Source organism: Sorex araneus, chromosome X, assembly GCF_027595985.1.
Source record: "Sorex araneus isolate mSorAra2 chromosome X, mSorAra2.pri, whole genome shotgun sequence".
Taxonomy (NCBI): Eukaryota; Metazoa; Chordata; class Mammalia; order Eulipotyphla; family Soricidae; genus Sorex; species Sorex araneus.
In genome coordinates this window covers 244,191,557-244,210,768 of record NC_073313.1, presented here as the reverse complement: position 1 = coordinate 244,210,768, position 19,212 = coordinate 244,191,557, and the positions used below count along the sequence as shown (strand labels likewise).

General features: G+C 33.0%; 1 protein-coding gene across 5 annotated transcripts in view; it reads left to right on the top strand.

Annotated features, from left to right (window-relative positions):
* The window catches only part of ERBB4 (erb-b2 receptor tyrosine kinase 4), a 1,184,587-nt gene that overhangs the window by 897,901 nt on the left and 267,474 nt on the right, over positions 1-19,212 (top strand). For 2 of the 5 annotated variants that reach the window (XM_004601330.2, XM_004601332.2), the window contains exon 16: positions 2,308-2,352. In XM_004601330.2, coding sequence (XP_004601387.2) covers positions 2,308-2,352 — 45 coding nt within the window. Of the gene's footprint in view, positions 1-2,307; positions 2,353-2,473; positions 2,549-19,212 lie in introns of all 5 variants that reach the window. The other 3 variants (XM_004601331.3, XM_004601329.2, XM_055119903.1) reach the window with 2 other exon arrangements.

Genomic DNA, 19,212 nt, shown 5'->3' with positions numbered 1-19,212 from the left:
CTTCTGCCAGTTGCTTTCCACTGACTTCCAAAGCAAATAGTCTTCACAGGCTAGAATGTTCAGGATGATTCTTTTAACTTCCGCTATTCCCTCATTTTGTGCTCTCTGACTGGCCACATTTGCCACCATTGTCAATATGTAGTCTGTTTCCTAGCATCTCATTTTTCATTCCTTCTGTTTTTTACCTGCTAGGAATCACTAGCATCCATCCTTAATTCCCGACACTTTAAAAAAACAGTAACCTCACTTTATGAGGGTGAGCAAGACTCTTTAAAGCTGTGCTCCACTAAGCCATCATTTTCTTGTTTCTTATTTTATTTGTCACATTATACACTATACATCTGTCTATACACCTGTCATCTTCATTAAATTGTGTGCTCATTGAGAATAGCTTAAGTGTTCTAATTCATCTCTCCCCCCACTCCTTCTAGCTTCTAGAGCACTTAGGAAGCATGAAGCACTCCTTTTTTCTGCTAGCTGGATAAATTCACACTTTCTCCCATTCTAAAGTTGAATTTCACTTTATTCATTTATACCTTTTTAAGACTATTTTAAAGACACAGATTGCAAACTAACTGCTGCTGTATGATTCTTAGAAGAAATGGAATAGACTTTACAAAACTAATTATTGCTATGTATACATATATATCTGATATGTATAGCACTGTTGTCCCATTGTTCATCGATTTGTTCAAGCGGCCAACAGTAATGTCTCCATTGTGAGACTTGTCATTACTGTTTTTGGCATATTGAATACACCACAGGTAGCTTGCCAGGCTCTGCCGTGTGGGCAGGATACTCTCTGGAGCTTGCCAGGCTCTCCAAGAGGGACAGAGGAATCAAACCCAGGTCAGCCATGTGCAAGGCAAACACCCTACCTACCGTGCTATCATAGAAAACATATTTTGTTGAAAAAGGAATGAGAAGAAAGCCACTTATTTAATAGTACACTTATTTAGTAGTTTCCTATTTTAAAAATGGTGTTGATCATGCATTATGTTACCATTTTAATACTATATTTTAATGTTTTTAATTTATTTTAAAATATTTTTATAGAATATTTTCCCCATTTATGTTTTTTTCCTATACTTTTCAAAGTCAAAAGCTGGGTTGGGGAAAACTTTTTTCTAGTTGAAATGTTATAGAGAATGTTGATGAGGAAGGAAATAGTGCAATTATACTTTTACATAAGTCATGTTTGTTCATCTATGTTTACAGCTAAACATATAATGGACAACCTGATTTTACATATGAACCCTTTGCTATGTAATATTTAAATTTTATTTTTCAGTTTTATAAAGTTGAATTTAGAAAAATACCTTTTATTACCAACCTAATTAGTTCTGAAGTCATCATTGTAAAGGTAACCTAGTAATGCACTGGAGCCAAATGGCTTTGATCAGAAAAAAAAATATAATAATTCAAGTACACTGGAAAATAAAGAATATATTTTTCCAAAATTTTAAAGTGATTTTTTAAAGATTACATATTAAAATTCTATGTAATATAATTTTATCTAATGTACATCTCAGTGGATTCATTAACTGGATTTCAATTTATTGATTTTATTTGAGACTTTTATTTTGTATTGTCAAGTTCAATATTATGGAAGTTTAGAAACCTGGTTTTTTTTTTAGTTTTTTGCCCATTGTTGCACTTTTAAAAGGAAGTCAGGACAAACAGCACTATGGTTAAACCAGTTAATTTGCTTTATGAACAAATTTGCATATAAAGATAAGTATGTTTTTGTAATATGGTCACAAGTAAAAAATAGACAAATGTGATTATGTAAAGTTCCATGAGAATAACATTAAAGTATTTTAACTCATTCTCTGTTAAATTCATTTTCTAATTAAGATTAAGCATCAGTGCCTATTATATTAAATAGCACATCTTTCTTATTGATCTTTTCTTATTTAAATTTAGGCATTTGGGGAGAATCTTAATATACAAAACAAATTATAGTGATAAAATTCCAAGATATATAGTAAATGTTTCAAATGAATTTTATTTAATAACACTGAGCTACATGTATTTGGAAGATTTATCCAAAGTAACAGAGGAAAATTTCTTTATTGTGGGCCTGTTTCTTTACATTCTACTGAGAAGTTGTAATTCATTTCTGCATGACTATCAAGCAATAAGACTCTCTCTGGTTTTAAATCCAGGGTATTCTGAAATTGTTTGAATTGTTAGTAAGATAATTATGCACTAGGTAGTTTTCATCATGCTGATTTCTTTTTAAAAATGTCTAATCATTATTTCCTTGTGTGTGTTTTTTTTTTTTACAATTTGGATCTTTTGCAGGTGCATAGGCTCAAGTATTGAGGACTGCATTGGCCTGATGGATAGGTACTTGGCGTGCTTGCTTCCCATGTTCTTTCCTCCAGGCTCCATGTGTGAGCACCGTTGCATGTATGTGCATGCCACTGTGAATGGAGAATGATGTTTTCTATTCTGTAATTGCCTGCAGGTGTAGCGGTCCCACTAGTCATGACTGCATTTACTACCCTTGGACGGGCCATTCCACTTTACCACAACATGCTAGGTAACATCTACCATGTTTCCATTTTTTTTCCATTCAAATTCCCTTCCAATTATCATAGATAAAATGTACTAACCAGTTGGTTGATAATATGTGAAATTAAGGAGTTCCGAAGACTTAACTTTTCAAGTCACATTTTTATCTCTTCCTTCATTAACATTTGAGATTCCAAATTATTGTCATTTATTTTTATCTTTAATTTTTTATAGTTCAAAAAATTTTGAATTATTAATCTGTAACTTTAATCGAATAGCTTATTATTAATTCTAGAGATGATTATATACAGTATTTTATATGAATTGATCTATTTTATATGATTTTTATTACTTAATTTGATTTGGTTCTATGATTTAATATTCCTTTAAACTGATTGGTATGTATTATAGGTATCCAAATTTTAGAGATATACAAAATACTTTCTCTAGGTAAAAGTGCAAGTTGAAAATTAAAAATAAAAACATATCAAATTTCTCCATATAAAAACTTATACTGATTGTGATATCTTCTTTATAGTCAATCAAAACTGGTAAATTTCATATGTTCTTCAGTTGCATTATATTCATATATTATAACACCGCTGAGCAGTGGAAAGACACAAACTTATGATATTCACACAAGGGTGAATCTCAACTGCATTATGCTAAATGAAAGAAGCTAGACCTGAAAGTATACTTACTAAAAGTTTCCTTTTACTTGGCCTATGGAAAAGCTAAAAAAAAATAGTATATTAATTAATTTCACAAGGGTCTTTTGGGATTAAAAAGACCAGAATGCAAAACAGCTTTAAGAAATTTTGGGAGATAATGGAACTATTCTATATATCTTGATGGTGCTGGTTGTGGCAAAAATTAGCTTGTTACAATTTATAAGTTGGTATATTATAAAGAATGAATTTTTATATAAATTCAATAAACCTGTCTTGTGATATTTAGGAAAACAATAATTTTACAGTGATGGAACTATTACTGATTCCTTCATAAAACAAATTAATTGTATTATTTTGGAAGAAAATAGTGCTAAATTAAAATGAGCAAAATGAGAAGACCAACTATTTATTTATTTATTTATTTATTTACTTATTTTTGGGTCACACCTGGCTATGCACTCAGGAATTACTCCTGGTGGTGCTCAGGGGACCATATGGAATGTTAGGAATAGAACCCGGGTCGGCCGCATGCAAGGCACTGTATTATCGCTCCAGCCCCCAGCTATTTATTTTTAATGTGAACTTTTCTATCCAAGTACAGCATATATAATGTAAGTGATAGGTCCATGACCTCAGTCAACAGAGATCACTGTATGACTGTCACTGTCATCCCGTTGCTCATCGATTTGCTCGAGTGGGCACCAGTAATGTCTCCATCGTGAGACTTGTTGTTACTGTTTTTGGCATATCAAATATTTCACGAGTAGCTTGCCAGGCTCTGCCTTGCAGGCAAGATACTCTGGGTAGCTTGCCTGGCTCTCCGAGAGAAACGGAGGAATTGAACCCGGGTTGGCCACATGAAAGGCAAACACACTACACGCTGTGCTATCACTCCTGTCCTAACACAGAGATAGACACAAATAAAGTGAAAGAAATAGAAGTTGATTAGGGGGCGCTCCCTGGCTGAATTACATGAGCCCCCGTGAGCCTGAGGTAGAGTGGCACCCTGGGAGAGACTAAGGGGGCTTTTAAGTTGTCTTGGATGGGAAAAGGGAATAATAGAATGCAGCCTGGTGGCTTTCTCTCGCCAAGTAGGGGGACAAGGTCATCTCTGGTGTTGCTGTCTCATTAGCTGGAGATCATTTGGTCCAAGCAAACCTCACAGTGAGATGAAACAAAACAGAAGTAAGAAGTTTAGAAATTTTTCTAAATGTAACATTCGTGTAACTATCAGCTAGATCAAGAAACTGAATTAGAACACAACCTCAGAACATTATCTCATTTAAAAAATAACCAGTATCCAGAATGTTAACTCCATACATCACTTTATTTTTTTATCTTTTCCTCTATTATTTTTGCACTTTAGTTTGTGTAGTATGTACTCTCTTTTTATCTGAGTTCTTTTGCTAAATATATTTATGAGATTTGCCTATATCATTATATTCATCTCTTTTTTGATCCACATAGTGGTGTTTGTCTTTAACTTTTAAAAAGCAAGGAAGTGATGTATCTTATTAAAAATTTATTTTAAGATGAAGTAAATAGAGAAACTAAAAACATAAGTATCATAAAACAGGTATTTTGACACTGGGGGTGAAAACACATCTAATTAGTATAGTTGTTTAGCAAGGTCAAAATTAGTATAGTCGTTAGCAACTTTAAAATTTCAAAAAATCAATGAGGGTGAAGGATTAAGGACAGTATGAAGAAACTCAAATTTTAAAGTACAGTTTTATAGTTCGCTTCATAGTTAGGCTTGAGCATTGAAAACTGCATTGAGATTATTCCTTTATCGTGAAATGATTTCCTAAGAACTTACCTGTGTGTGACATACCAGAGAGATGGTACAGCTTATAGGGCTTTAGTCTTGAAGGTAACCCACCTGAGTGTGATCCCCAGCATCACATGTGAGTCCCTGACCCTTGCTGATCCCTGAGTAGAGAGCCGAGAGTAAGCCTTGAACACCTCTGGGTATGGTCTTAAATCAAAAACAAATCAAAAACTTATGCTGGGCACTGTATCATCATTTTGATGGTATTGTCATATTTGCTTAGTTACATTTATTGTAATTCTAACCAATGTGTGAGAGGCAATATACCTTGGCAGTTAGATATGTTACGTTTGAAATCAGATTTTCTGAGCACAAAATCAGTCTCTACGATGTTTTCGATCTTGAATGTCGGGTAAATTTTTTAAGTTATTATCTTCTTCTGGACCTGGAGTCATAATATACCAGATAGAATGTTTGCCTTGCATGAGGCCAATGTATGTTCAATCCTTCGTACCCCATATGGTCTGTAGAGCAATTCAAGGAGTGATCTTTGAGTACAGAGCTAGGAGTAAATCCTGAACAGTGCTATGAGTGACCCCCCACATCATTTTTTAATGTATCTTTTTCAAGCATAAAATGGTGATAATAGTGTAGTAAATAAATATGTTATCAAGCTTGATTGAGCTTATAGAACGGTGTCTGGCCCAGAAAAAAAAAATCATCTGCTGTGTTTTGTTTTTGTTTGGGGGCCACGCCCAGTGTGTTCAGGACTTATTTCTTTCTCTGCATGCAGGAATCACTCTTGGCAGGTTTGGGGGATGAAATAGAAATTCAGGGATTGAGCCTGAACCCAGGTTGAGTGCATGCAAGGAAAACTCTAACCGCTGTGCTATGGTTCTGGCTATATATATATATATATATATATATATATATATATATATATATATATATATTTCTTTTTTTTCTCTGTAGTTCTAATTAGTATAGTTGGCAAACACCCTACTTGCTGTACTATCACTCCAGCCCCTGAATTTGAAAAGTTTTAAAGCACATGATTTTCAGTCTTGGGCATAGAGAATAGCCATCCTTAGATAACCTAGAAGTTTTAAGGTATATCTCTACCCCTTTGTTTGGCTCATTGAAGAAACCTAGGTACTTTTTTCTCTTTAAGATCATGGTCACTACAGAGGTCTTTAATACCATTGGCACTGAGTCATACGTAGATACTGATATAGAGACAGAAGAGAGGTTAATAACTATAAGGATAGATTCCTTGTAGTTTTCAATGTTAGTGAGTTACCTCAAAGTCACAACACATTTATGGATTTAATATCCTAAACATTTAAACAAAATTAGTTTGAGAAATTTATGTCCTGTTGCCTTCCTGGATTTCCAAGCAATAGTTTATAATCTCAAACCATCAAGCGTAATTAAGATCAACTGTATTAGAGGTGGGTGAGGATGACCAGCAAGTAAGGATAGAGAGTACAGTTCAGCCTATCACTCATATGAATGATGATGACAGGGCTTTGAACAATCAAGAGAGTGTCTTCATTGTCAATGCTTGTGTTTAAAGACTGGCTTTACCATATTTCTCATCTGTGAAGTGGAAACATGTAAAGATGGTCATTTTTTTAAAAGAAATTCATAATTATTCAGAACATTGGTGGGAGGATTAGATTAATATCCGGAATCTATTACCTAGTACGTGCATATTGGTGGTGTTTATGTCTCTTATGGGAAAAATAGATATGTATATGTATACGTGTATGTATATATATCAATATTTCCATGATATATAAATATATATGTATGAATTTAGTGAAAATACTGACAAAATAATCGCAAAAAATTTGTGAAGGTTGCTTTCTAATTCAACTTAATATGTAATTAGACCACTAAAAAGATAATTTAGTGATTGTGGAATTATTAGAAAGATTTTCAGTCTTAGACACTTAAATTTGATATTAACACTCTCAATATGATGATTTCAAAGAACTTAAGGTACAGAGCCTGTTGACTCTATAAAAAAATGGTGTCTTAATTAGTACTTGTTTTAAACTTTAATGTACCACATCTCTTTTTCAATATTATTGATTGTCAGAATTAGTTGACCTAACAGAGGCTGCTTATAAAGCAGTTTGAAATATGCATGGAAGATTTAGCTTGGACAATTTGGAAAAGTTTATGAATTTGAAAAGTTTTGTTGGGAGAAGGTCACACCCAGCAATGCTCAGGGTTTACCCCTGGCTCTCCACTCAGGAATTACTCCTGGCGGTGCTTGGGGGTCCATGTGGGATGATGGGGATTAAATCTGGGTCGGCCAAGTGCAAGGCAAACACCCTACTTGCTGTACTATCACTCCAGCCCCTGAATTTGAAAAGTTTTAAAGCACATTTAAAGCAAAATGAAAGTAATATGTATCCCTTTTTTGTTGGTGGGAGATGGAGCCCTAAATGGTGCTGTAAAATCTTACCTTCCCTCAACTGGGTAGGTAGATATTTAACTTAGAGCAAGGCACAAACTCACAAACCTAATAATTTTTCAGGTCATTTTTTGTTTTCAGATTTCTTGACTTTTAAAATCTTCTGTCATAATTGATTAAAGTGGATCTTGTATAATAGGAAGACATATATACATATATCTGTGTATTTATGCATATATTGGACAAAGTCATGAGAATGGTAATTGTTTGAAGTTTTGTAAAAATACTTTAGCTGAGAATTTATTCAAACCATAGTTTTCTTTTAGTCAGAGAAAATTATACTGATCACGAGGATGTGGTCATTTTGAAATATTTAGAGTTCATACTCTGCACTGCCCCATTATGCTATATTCTGTTTCCTAAACTAGCAAGAAAATGATTGAAGATTTAAATGAAAACAGGTGAAATGTTTCCAATCTTGACCGACTTTCATTTTCTAAGCAACATTATTCTTTCCCAAGCCTGCAATTTGTGAATTGGTTTTCCACACTCCATTTCCCTTACAGGCTGCTGCCGGAATTTCTTCTAGGAAAATTGGATGGGATAAAACAGAAAAAAAAAAATTTAACCAATAGTCTTCTAGAATATGCTATTCATAATGAAAATAATAATTGATATTTTAGAAATCTCCATACTTTCCTTACTGACTTAAATGCCTTAAAGTAGTATTTACCTTTAATGCTTTACCCTTTAAATCAATAATTATACAGAAATATGTTCAACAAGATATTTTATATAATTATTTTGAATACTATTTTTTTAGGCTTATATGTTTGATATTTTTATGTAGATTCTGATTGAACAAAACACGAGAGTTCTATTTTAGTTTGCCAAATACTTATCACAAGCTTTTTATAATTTTTAGACTTATCAATTTGGACCTATAGTTATAATCTCTATAGTAATAGCTCTATTGTCAAAACATTTATGTTTGTTAGTAATCTGAAATGTAAGCTAATTTACAAAAATTGTGTAACTAATTATAAAAATCACTGGACTTTTTTTAAGTCCATTTTTGTTAATCTAGCTATTTGCTACAATTTAATTTTCTAGATGTTGCACAGTATGGAATACGGAAATTAAACTCAGTTTCACTTTCTAAACCTAGTACAGAGAGATTTTTGAAACATTCATATTCCTGTCACATTTTAATGAACCTTGCCCACTTTGACATCATGGTACAGTGGTTATTACCTAAGAGGTTAAACAACAGATTATCCTTTAGCAGCATCACCCATGTGTGATATATGAGATAGATGGTGTGATATTCTTGATACTACTTTCACAAATGACACAATATTTTTTCTTTATTTATTTTGTCCCCCAAGAACCTAGTTCATAACTTATGTCCAAATCAAATGGTCAAAATCAGCCATGGATGGTAACCTTTGATGAGTGGCAGTTGCGTTATGACTCCCAAATCCAATAAATAAAAGTACACAGGTTTTTATTATAAGCTTATCCTCAGTCCACCACATTCTGTTTATTAAATTTACTTTTGAATTAAAGAGAGTTAGAAGAGGTGAAGGAGAGTGTGTATTTCTCTTCCCACTGACTTGTGCCCTACATTTACCAGTGCTCATAAATTACCAAAATTAGAAAAGGATTATAAAAAGCATTATTCAAAGCATCTTAACTCAGTTGTTATTAACTACTATACATATAGTTCAGGTTACTTTAGATAAAAGTGTTTAGTGGGTCAGGGTTTTATGAGTGTATTTTTCAATTATATCTAAATGCCCACACATGTTTACAAAAGCTTTTAGAGATCTTCAAATTATTAATATATTTTCTTAGACTCACTGGCTGCAAAAATGTGACCTTAAGTCATATTTATGCATGGAAGAGGAAAGAAATTTTAAAGTGTATTGTCTTTAGGACCATAGTAGAAAATCTAAAGATAACATTAATGAATAGGGAAGATAGTGATTATACTAAGAAAGCAGACATTTGCTGTGAACCATATGAACATCTTATTCAAATTTTCACATGGTTATCTTTCTATGGTATAGAAATTACAGTGTTTTGTCATTGTTAATATCTGACTTGAAAAGATGCCAAGATTTCTTAAAGCCTACTATCTCAAAATATCTTTATCTTCTTTAAATTTAATTAATTATAATCTTGAATCTCATTTGAAATTAAAGCCCTTAAAGACTCAGCTCCTTATATCGGACATGTATTGCTTTAAAATACTCTGCATGGACTAGTTCAAGATTTGACCCATAGCATACAGTTAAATTCATAATTATGTCATTAGTGTTTTTCAATATTTTATAGTGGTTTTAGTGGATTGTAAAGTTTACTTATATTTCCTGAGCCTGAGAGGTAGAACAGATTTTAAGGTGCTTGTTTTGCATATGGCCAACTCTGGTTTGTTCCCTGACATGGTAAGTAAAGCCCTCCAAGCAAATCGGTAGTGACAGTTGAACACAAAACAAGGCAAACCCCCAAAAACCACTTCGTGTAACCCAAATACTCCCCAAATATTAAATACTAAATATAGTTCCATCTAAATTATAACTAAAACAAATTATAATTTGTAAATACTTCTGTAGATGGTACAATAGGTTGGACAATGTGTAAAAGAAGTTAAAAATCACAGATAGAACAAAACAATTAAGATAATTCCTAATAAAAATAAAGTATCAAAGGACTGAGAAGTAAGTAATATTTAACAAGTTAGATGTTTAAAAAATTCTCATCAGGGGCTGGAGTGATAGCACAGTGGGTAGTGCGTTTGCCTTGCAAGCGGCCGACCCGGGTTCAATTCCCAGCATCCCATATGGTCCCCTGAGCACCGCTAGGGGTGATTCCTGAGTGCAGAGCCAGGAGTAACCTCTGTGCATCTCCAGGTGTAACCCAAAAAGAAAAAAATATATTCTAATCAGAGGTTGGAAGTGAAAAATAGCTGATAAGGCAAAATAATTACTAATAAGTAATTTCCTATATGTTTCAAAGGACTTGTAGGAAATATACTAAACAAGTTATATGTTTAAAATTTTTTCATCAGGGGCCGAGAGATAGTACAGTGGAAGGTGCTTAAGTGCTGCCAGTATGCAGTCTATCCCTGAAACCCAAGATGGTCCCCTAAACACCTCCTTGAATGACCCTTGAGCACAGAACCTGGAGTAAACACTGAGCACTACCAGGTGTTGTCCCAAAACAAACAAGCAAGCAAAAAATTTGCATCAGATTTATTCCCAAACTATGATAAATGCTATCAATGGACTACTCCGAGTTTTAATGTAATATATCTTGTCAATACCTGAATTTTATCAATTGAATGATTTTGGATTGATTTACTATCAAATGATTTAAATTACCACAAATGGAATAAATATTTGATCATATTTCTAATTCTGTTCAATCCTTAGAAGTATGCTCAGTTTGTAAAATGGTTTCATGATTACGTAGGCTAATTAGAGAATAGTATGTAAAAATAGGGCAGAACATATATAATAGTAGATTCATTAATTCTACTATAAATATATTACTATGCATCTTTAGATATTATAATTTACTCCAAAATCTATTGTAAAAATTCATAATATCTGATAAATTTCACTTTACTTTCTCTTTATTTTGATTACATTCAATATTTCAACAAAAAACTCACTATTATTGTTTGGAGCTACACAGGTGAGGTGGGGGGAATGGGGGGTGGGAGGATGAGGGGAGGTTTACTGTGGTTCTTAGTGGTAGAATATGTACACTGGTGAAGGGATGGGTGTTTGAGCATTGTGTAACTGAGACTTAAGCCTGAAAGCTTTGTAACTTCCCACATGGTGATTCAATTAAAAAAATTTTTTTAAATTCATAATATTTTAGAACTTGATTATATATTTGCTGAACAAACTGATAAATGTTTTATATCTTTGTGATGAGGTAAAATGAAGGAATAGTTTTATTGCTATATGAATTTTCTTTTCCTGTGTAATAAATTAGCTTAAAGTTTGAGGCTTTATCACAAGCACACAAGCAGGCACGCACACATGCATGGTGTAACCAGAGGCAACAGTGAGGAGTTTTTTTCTCTAGGATCTCTCCAACACAACCAAACCCAAGCTATTATTTGAGCTAAGCTCTGGGGCAAGCTTGAGGTCCTAGCCAAACTCAGTTTATTGACAGCACCAGGCCCTTCCCAGCAGGGGCAATCTAGTCTCACTGTCTTTCTGATTCCTGGCCATTGCACTCTTTATCATGTAAGATGCTCTATTTTGAATAACAAAAATAACAGGGTCAACCTGTTACATTTTTTGAGTTTTCTTTCTCTCTGTTTTGGTAATCTAGACTTAAAACGTCTTGTAATTAGATGAGGCTCATACAATTATCCATCTCTTCTTAAAAGGTCAAGTAATTTGGGACCTTAATTATACCTGCAAAAACCCTTGTACAACAGCATCCATATTAGTGTTTAATTAGCCCAGAGGTTGTCTATATATTACCAGGGGCTAGAAACCTAGAAACCAGTTTCGTATTCTATTTACCATCCATACCAAGATGATTTAAGTACGTACACTATCCAAAAGATGCCTGACTTAGTTTTTCTTTTTAAACAAGTCCATTATTTTCTGTATCTCATGCAACTTTGTCATAGCAGAACAACTGTAGGTCAAAGAGAAATGTCTCTTACACTCTTCAAGTGATTGTTTTTTTCTGCCTCAAAAATTGTTGGAAAGAAGCAGTTACTTCTTTGGGGGTAAGGAACGGCTTTCCCAATGTTGTGGAGGTCTGGGGGCCCCACTAATGGCAGTTCAAAGGATTCTGCTGAGGCCCTGCAGAGCTGCAGCTCTCCATGGCCACGCCTGAAGGCCGAGGGAAGGCGTGTCAGCATTGCTCAGTGATGCTTACTGGACCATCTAGCACTGGGAGTTCTGCATTGGTGCAAGCTAGATATGTGCCCTCACAATTATCTCTTACTCAGCAGTGTTACTTTGTAAAATTGAAACCAGAGTTCCTTTCTAGGTTTATATTCTCTCAGGTGAAGTCTCAGTATATATGGTGGCTCCAGGTGTGAATACTCCACTGGTGAATAATCATTCACAGCTATAATTAGGAGCAAACTGTCTAGAGGTTAATATCCAGTTTATGGTATTTCCATTAATTTATCATACCAGTGAGCTCTTCCCAGGAGTGCACTAGACATACCCAGTCTAATCAGTAACTTCAAGCTACTGTGATCATTGACTCCTTAAATAGGGTTAAAAAGAAGTTGAGATGTTCAATCAATGCAAAAAAAAAATGCTAGTTTTGGAGATTGTATTAAAAAGAAATAAAAAACATCTCAAATGATTTTTTCAACTTGATATATTTAAATAATATATTGCATTAAATAAAATTTTCTTGCAATTTTATCGTTTAAGCTTATATTTGCTAGAAAGTCTTATCACTGTCACTGTAATCCCATGGCTCATCAATTTGCTTGAGCATGCACCAGTAACATCACCATTGTGAGACTTCTTGTTACTGTTTTTGTCATATTGAATACACCGCGGGTAGCTTGCTAGGCTCTGCTAGGTGGGCAAGATACTCTCGGTAGCTTGGTAGCTTGCTAGGCTCTCTAAGAGGGATGGAGAAATCGAACCCGGGTTGGCTGCATGCAAGGCAAATGCCCTACCTGCTGTGCTATCGCTCCAGCCCTGAATGTCTTATACAACATATTTTCAAGCATTAGTTATCTGTTGGTTTCGCACTGCACTCTAGTTTCATTTGACCATAAAATACACATTTTTTCATCAACAAAACTTTTTTATCACATGCTCATCTATGCAATTATAATTATGATAGATATTTTAAATGAAATAAATTTCTAATGTGAACATAAACTATCATCTGCTTTTTTGCCTTTAGTACTTTAATGATACCATATTTTGATTATAGAATGTGATAACTAGGTGTTGAGATCATTCCATATTCCTATGAATACTGTTTTGATAACAGTTTCACACACAATAAGAACAGCAGTGGATAGAATGTATTTGCATATTCACAGTTTATTTTTATCATTTTCAGTAAACTGCAGTTTAAATAAATGACTCATATCCTTTGGAAAAATATTGCTATAATTTATTGCTTGAGGCTTTATGTTATATATATACTCAGATATTATTAACTTCTGTAGAAGATTGAAATATGAGTGGCCAGAAAGGCCAGCAGGTAAGGCACTAGGCCTGTACATGGCAGGCTAGGATTCCATCCCCAATACCTCTTATGATCCCTAATTCCAACAGGAATGTTATGTGAGCGCAGAGCTAAAAACAATCTCTGAGCACTGCCAGAGTGGCCCATAATTTAAGAAAAAAATAAAGGAAAAAAAAATACTGAAAAATAGTAGCTTAGATCTATCTTTAAATATTCTAATGTTGTTTAGTATTTTTTAATTTAAGATTATTCAGATCCCAAACTATGTTATACATGCTCTTAAAACTGTTTTGTAGCCAAATATTTAAAAATAATTAAAATATTAAAATAAAATAAATAAAAATATTACTTCAGTGTTTGCACCATTTCAATGTTTAACCAGTAAATGACAATAGTTAGCAGAAAATTTAAATATAAGTTGGAGTTTCTCTTTCTATGCTTAAAATATGTTTATTTTCTAGAATAGACCAATGTTATCCCATATAAGTGAGGCATACAATGTATTAAACCTGTGTTTTCTTTTTTCATATTTTCTGTTTAACTAAAGGAATCTAATTAACTGGGACCCCCTTCTGTGGTGTGGTTACATAAAGTGATATGTAGATATTAACTCAAATTGCTCTCTTCATGCTTTTCTCTTATTACCTCAGCACATTCCCTAACTAATCATTCTTTTATAAACATACAATTATTTTCCACACTATGTATGTAGGCAGGAGCTAATTAACAGAGCACACTTTGATTTACCAATGAAATTCCTCACAGTGGTTTCCGTCTCAGCTAAAATCCACTTTCACATCCAACGTGACAAAATTTCACTGTAATTTCACAGTAACTGAGTACCAAAGAATGAATGACAAGTAATGAGAAACTGAATACTTATAGCCATTGCACATTTTATAGCTTCTTCCCTGCCCAGAGTAAAATATTTGAGTTGCTTGAGAGATTTGTGGATTAATAATAGTTAACTCAGAGTAAAACTGAAAAAGGACAAAGACCTCTTAATATAAAAATGTTTATTTAGTAAGAAAGAAAGCATTTTTTTTCAATGAACATAGTAAAATCGGTCCCCAACTATAATTATCGTTGAAATTCTGGATCCCAAATCCAAGAATTTTCATATCAAATTCAAATCCCAGAATTGATATAGAACCATTGTTCTATACATCAACAATAAAAGGAACAATAGGAAGCTCAAAAAATATTTTATTTCAAATAATAGTATTGCTCTTTTTATAAAAACTCAGTTTTAGCTAAGAATTTGTTTTTATCCTTTTTAAAAAAAATGAAGAATGCCTATTACTTGTAGTACATTATCACAGTTAATTTTAATGAGAATAATATCAAAAGCTATTTCATCAAGATTTTATAAATATAGAAACAAGATCAGAGTAATTAAATTCACAAAACAATCATCTAGCTAGCAAGTGGCAGAGCAGAGATATAAACTCAAGTGAGTCTTAATGGGTTCTTAAGTTCATACATCTTTCTTTGTTTCAGGCTAGCTCCAAAAAAACTATACTTTTTTGGGGGGAATGGGGGCAGTTACACCTGGGGATGCTCAAGGGTTAGTTACTTTTGCCTCTGAACAAAGGAACTACTCCTGGTGGTGTTTGGGGGAGCCATACTGAATGCCAGGCATCAAACCTGGGTTGAATGTGTGCAAAGCAAGTGCCCTACACATCATAATATCTTTCTGGTCCCAGCACTATTTTACTTACTTATTTATTTATTTATTTATTTATTTATTTATTTTTGGTTTGGGGTCACACCCGGCGATGCACAGGGGTTACTCCTGGCTCTTCACTCAGGAATTACTCCTGGTGGTGCTCAGGGGACCATATGGGATGCTGGGATTAGAACCCGGGTCGGCTTCGTGCAACCTGTATTTATAGCAGTATTTTTTTAAATAAGGATAAGTATTTCACAGCCTACATTTGCAATTTCATCCACTATCTCTCACTTGTTCTCTCTTTGACTTATTAACTCTTCATCAATATTTAGGATTTCATAGTGTTTATCCTTTTAATGCTGGCATTTTTGGTAAAGATGACTATATCCCATGATCAAAGTATGTGCATCTTTATGATGCTAATTTAAATATATAAACAGTATAATAGTAATTTATGATAGGATCAATATTTATGTGTGTCCATTCATAGTGACTAAGACATTTTTGAAAAATGTTTAAAGTTTTCATATTTTCTAACATAGAAGTTATTAAAATAGACTTGAAAATGTTTAGGAAACAACTAAGATTTCATGTAATCACTTTTTCAAAAGCCTGCTATCCATTAATGTTGACATCCAATACTCATATATCAAAAGTGGAAGTAATATTTCAAATGTCATGGACCTTAAAAAACTAAATAACAAAGTGTGTAGGGCTTTGAAAAATGTCTTCTTCCTAATTACTAGACAGGGATAAAGTTGATTCAATTTAGAAAAAAATAGAGAGAGTAGCAAAGTACCATTCTCAAACATATTTATAAATTCTGTTTAAAAATATTACAAGATTGTTTTCAAGATAATTCTTCCTACTAATGGTACTAATAAGCACACCAAAAAAAAAGTCTTCCATTTGCTAAGTAACAATAGTAAATAAGCAATGTTTTTATTGCACATCACACCACGTGTTATGACACTTGGGAAATAAAAGAGAAAACTAAAATAATCCCCAATATCATAGAATTTATAATGTAATCCAAAAGAAAAAATTAGAACAGCAATTTATAGCTACCAATCTACATGATTGTTAAATATGAGTAGAATTTCAAATAAATTGGAGGTGTGATGGTGATAAGGAACATCAGGAATAAAAGCTTAGTTTTTATCTAATTGAGTGAAAGCTGAAATCACAAACAGATGCCAACAATTCAGAAGGGAATTGAACAAATGTTATGTGGAAAATAATATATTCTCTAGGGACCATGATAAACTTGTAATGTTTATTTATACTGGAATTGAGATTTTTTTGCATGAGTAGGAGATTAAACACTCTGGGACTCAAGAGAAGTTCAGATCCATCAGTCAGGTTGGATAAGATTCTATGGATAGAAAGTGCATGTAGAAACAAAAACTGAAGCATGTACTTTTAAGACATTCTATCATTTAAAGTGTAGAGTAACAGAGATAGATATAGTGGTGCAAAATACATTTAGGCAGAGAATGTTGATGAGGAGAGAAACCCAGAAATAATAAATCCTGTAAACTTAGTGAAGAAAGTAGGAGGAAAGTGAGATCTTATCTAATGCTGATCGAGAAGCAGTTTTTGACAAAACTGGTGACATGGTTTAAACTTGAACAGATAGAAATGGCTTTCATTGAAATAGTCTGGATAAAAATGGTTAATAATAGAAATGGGCTAATGAGGATGAAAGAAAATAGAACTAGAGATTGTTGTATATATAGTAAGAACATTCAAAATGTTTGCTATAAAAGGAGAACATGAAATCAAGGTAAAGTGCTTAAACTTGAAGCATAAAATGTGAGTTGATGAGATTGAAAGTATGTAGAATATATGTGTATCAGGAGATACTGAACCACTGCAAGAAAAAGGGATGGATATCAGTACACAAATGAAGATTAAACACGGAAAGGAACAATGACTGTAACCATATATTGAAACTGAAAAGAATCTTTGGTGTACAGTTAATTACATAGGTAGATTGTGGATTTGATGGTAGAATATGGGGCAATTTGCCCATTCACAACACACCAGTTTCTAAAAGTAAATGTTAAATTCATATCAGCATATTGGTCTAGAGGTAGAGAGGGCAATATTTAGAACTTAAGAAGACATAAAATAGGTCATAAAAACAGAAGCACACCAAATTAAAAATAATAGTCTTATTAGATAGCACTATGTTTTTATTTGAGATTTTTTACTTATAATTTGAAAAGATCACAGTGTTATTTTGTTTTATTCAGACATGGTTTGGTTATTTAGAAATAGACTTTTAAATTTGGAAATTTGGGTTAATTTGGATTGATAAATTGCTACGTGAGTGAATGCTTTAGGATATAAAGACTGATAAATTGTGTGTATAAAAATGATAATAGTAAAGAGTCATTACTTTGTTGAATAATGAGCAAAGTTTGCACATATTAGAGATAGAGATCAATATCAAAGAAGACATGCTGGGGTCAATGTTCTGATCTTTACGATGATATTATTGAAATATCATCGTAAATATTATTGAAACAAAGATGCCAGAATAAGTAAACTTTCTGATAGCACAGGAGATAAAGATTCTGATAATGGTACTGTAAGGTAAATACTGGGTACACTGAATGGAAGTGTATCAGCAAAACTGAAATGAGCATGTAGGACTTGGGAAGCTAGAGATTGGGGGAGTCGGAAAGAAAAATTCTGTCACTATCACTGTCATCCCGTTGCTCATCGATTTGTTCGAGCGGGCACCAGTAACTTCTCTCATTGAGAGACTTATTGTTACTGTGTTTGGCATGTCCAATACGCATGGGTAGCTTGCCAAGCTCTGCTTCGAGGGCTCGATACTCTTGGTAGCTTGCCAGGCTCTCCGAGAGGGGCAGAGGAATTGAACTGGGGCCGGCCTCGTGAAAGGCGAACGCCCAGCTGCTGTGCTATCGCTCCAGTCCGGAAAGAAAAGTTATAACTTTAAATACTTAGGATTTAAAATATGCTACTGTACTTGATGATTATAACTGAACATGCAGAATTAAGAGCTATAAATAATTCCTTTTAAAAACTTGTGTTAAAAAATCAGACAGAAGTTGGCTATGTTAATTGGGATATGTCACAATGGTGGAGTATTAAGTCCAGCATATTTGTTTTGAATGTCTTGAATTTGGGGTAATTGTGAAAAAACAATTAATTTTACATGAAAAAATGTGTTGTAAGGCATGGAAACCTCTTGTATACAAAATCACGCACAGAATTTTGCACATGATTATAAATAAATAAAAGCCATGTGTTCAGGTAACATCCCAAATAGAAAAAAATATAGTATGTAAACTCAAATTAAAAATTATACTAAAAATTAAAAGATTGAATACCAAGTTTACAGATAGACATCAATCAGGAATTATCTTAGGAATCATTAGGTTATTAATATTACTTTCAGAAGATTTTCTTAATGACAATTTTGGAAACAAAAAATTAATCTATAAAATTTTAGATGTCCAAAACCAGAATCATATATACATATACAGAATCATATATACATATACATACATATGTATATATGTATGTATATGCCTAAGAATAATTTTATTTCAGCAATATTAAAATATAAACAATAAATAGAACAATTAATTTTTAGGCACAAATAGAATCTGTTTCTTAGAGTGTAGAGTATTTTTTTATACTGTATTAGTAGTGATTTTTTTGTGTCTATAAATGAAATGGTTTCAGGCAAAGTGTAATGCTGTCTTGCTATTATATTATCTGAGTTATATTATTCCAAATTATTCCAATCTTTGAATTGATATTTTTTCCTTCTTTTACATTATCTGGTAGCTGTAAACCTGTATTTAAAGCATCTGTAGAATCATAACATCTTCTAAACAGTTATTTTAGAAAAAAATATAGGTTTCCCCATAATTAGAAATGTGTTCTAATTAGGGTTTGGGTATTTATG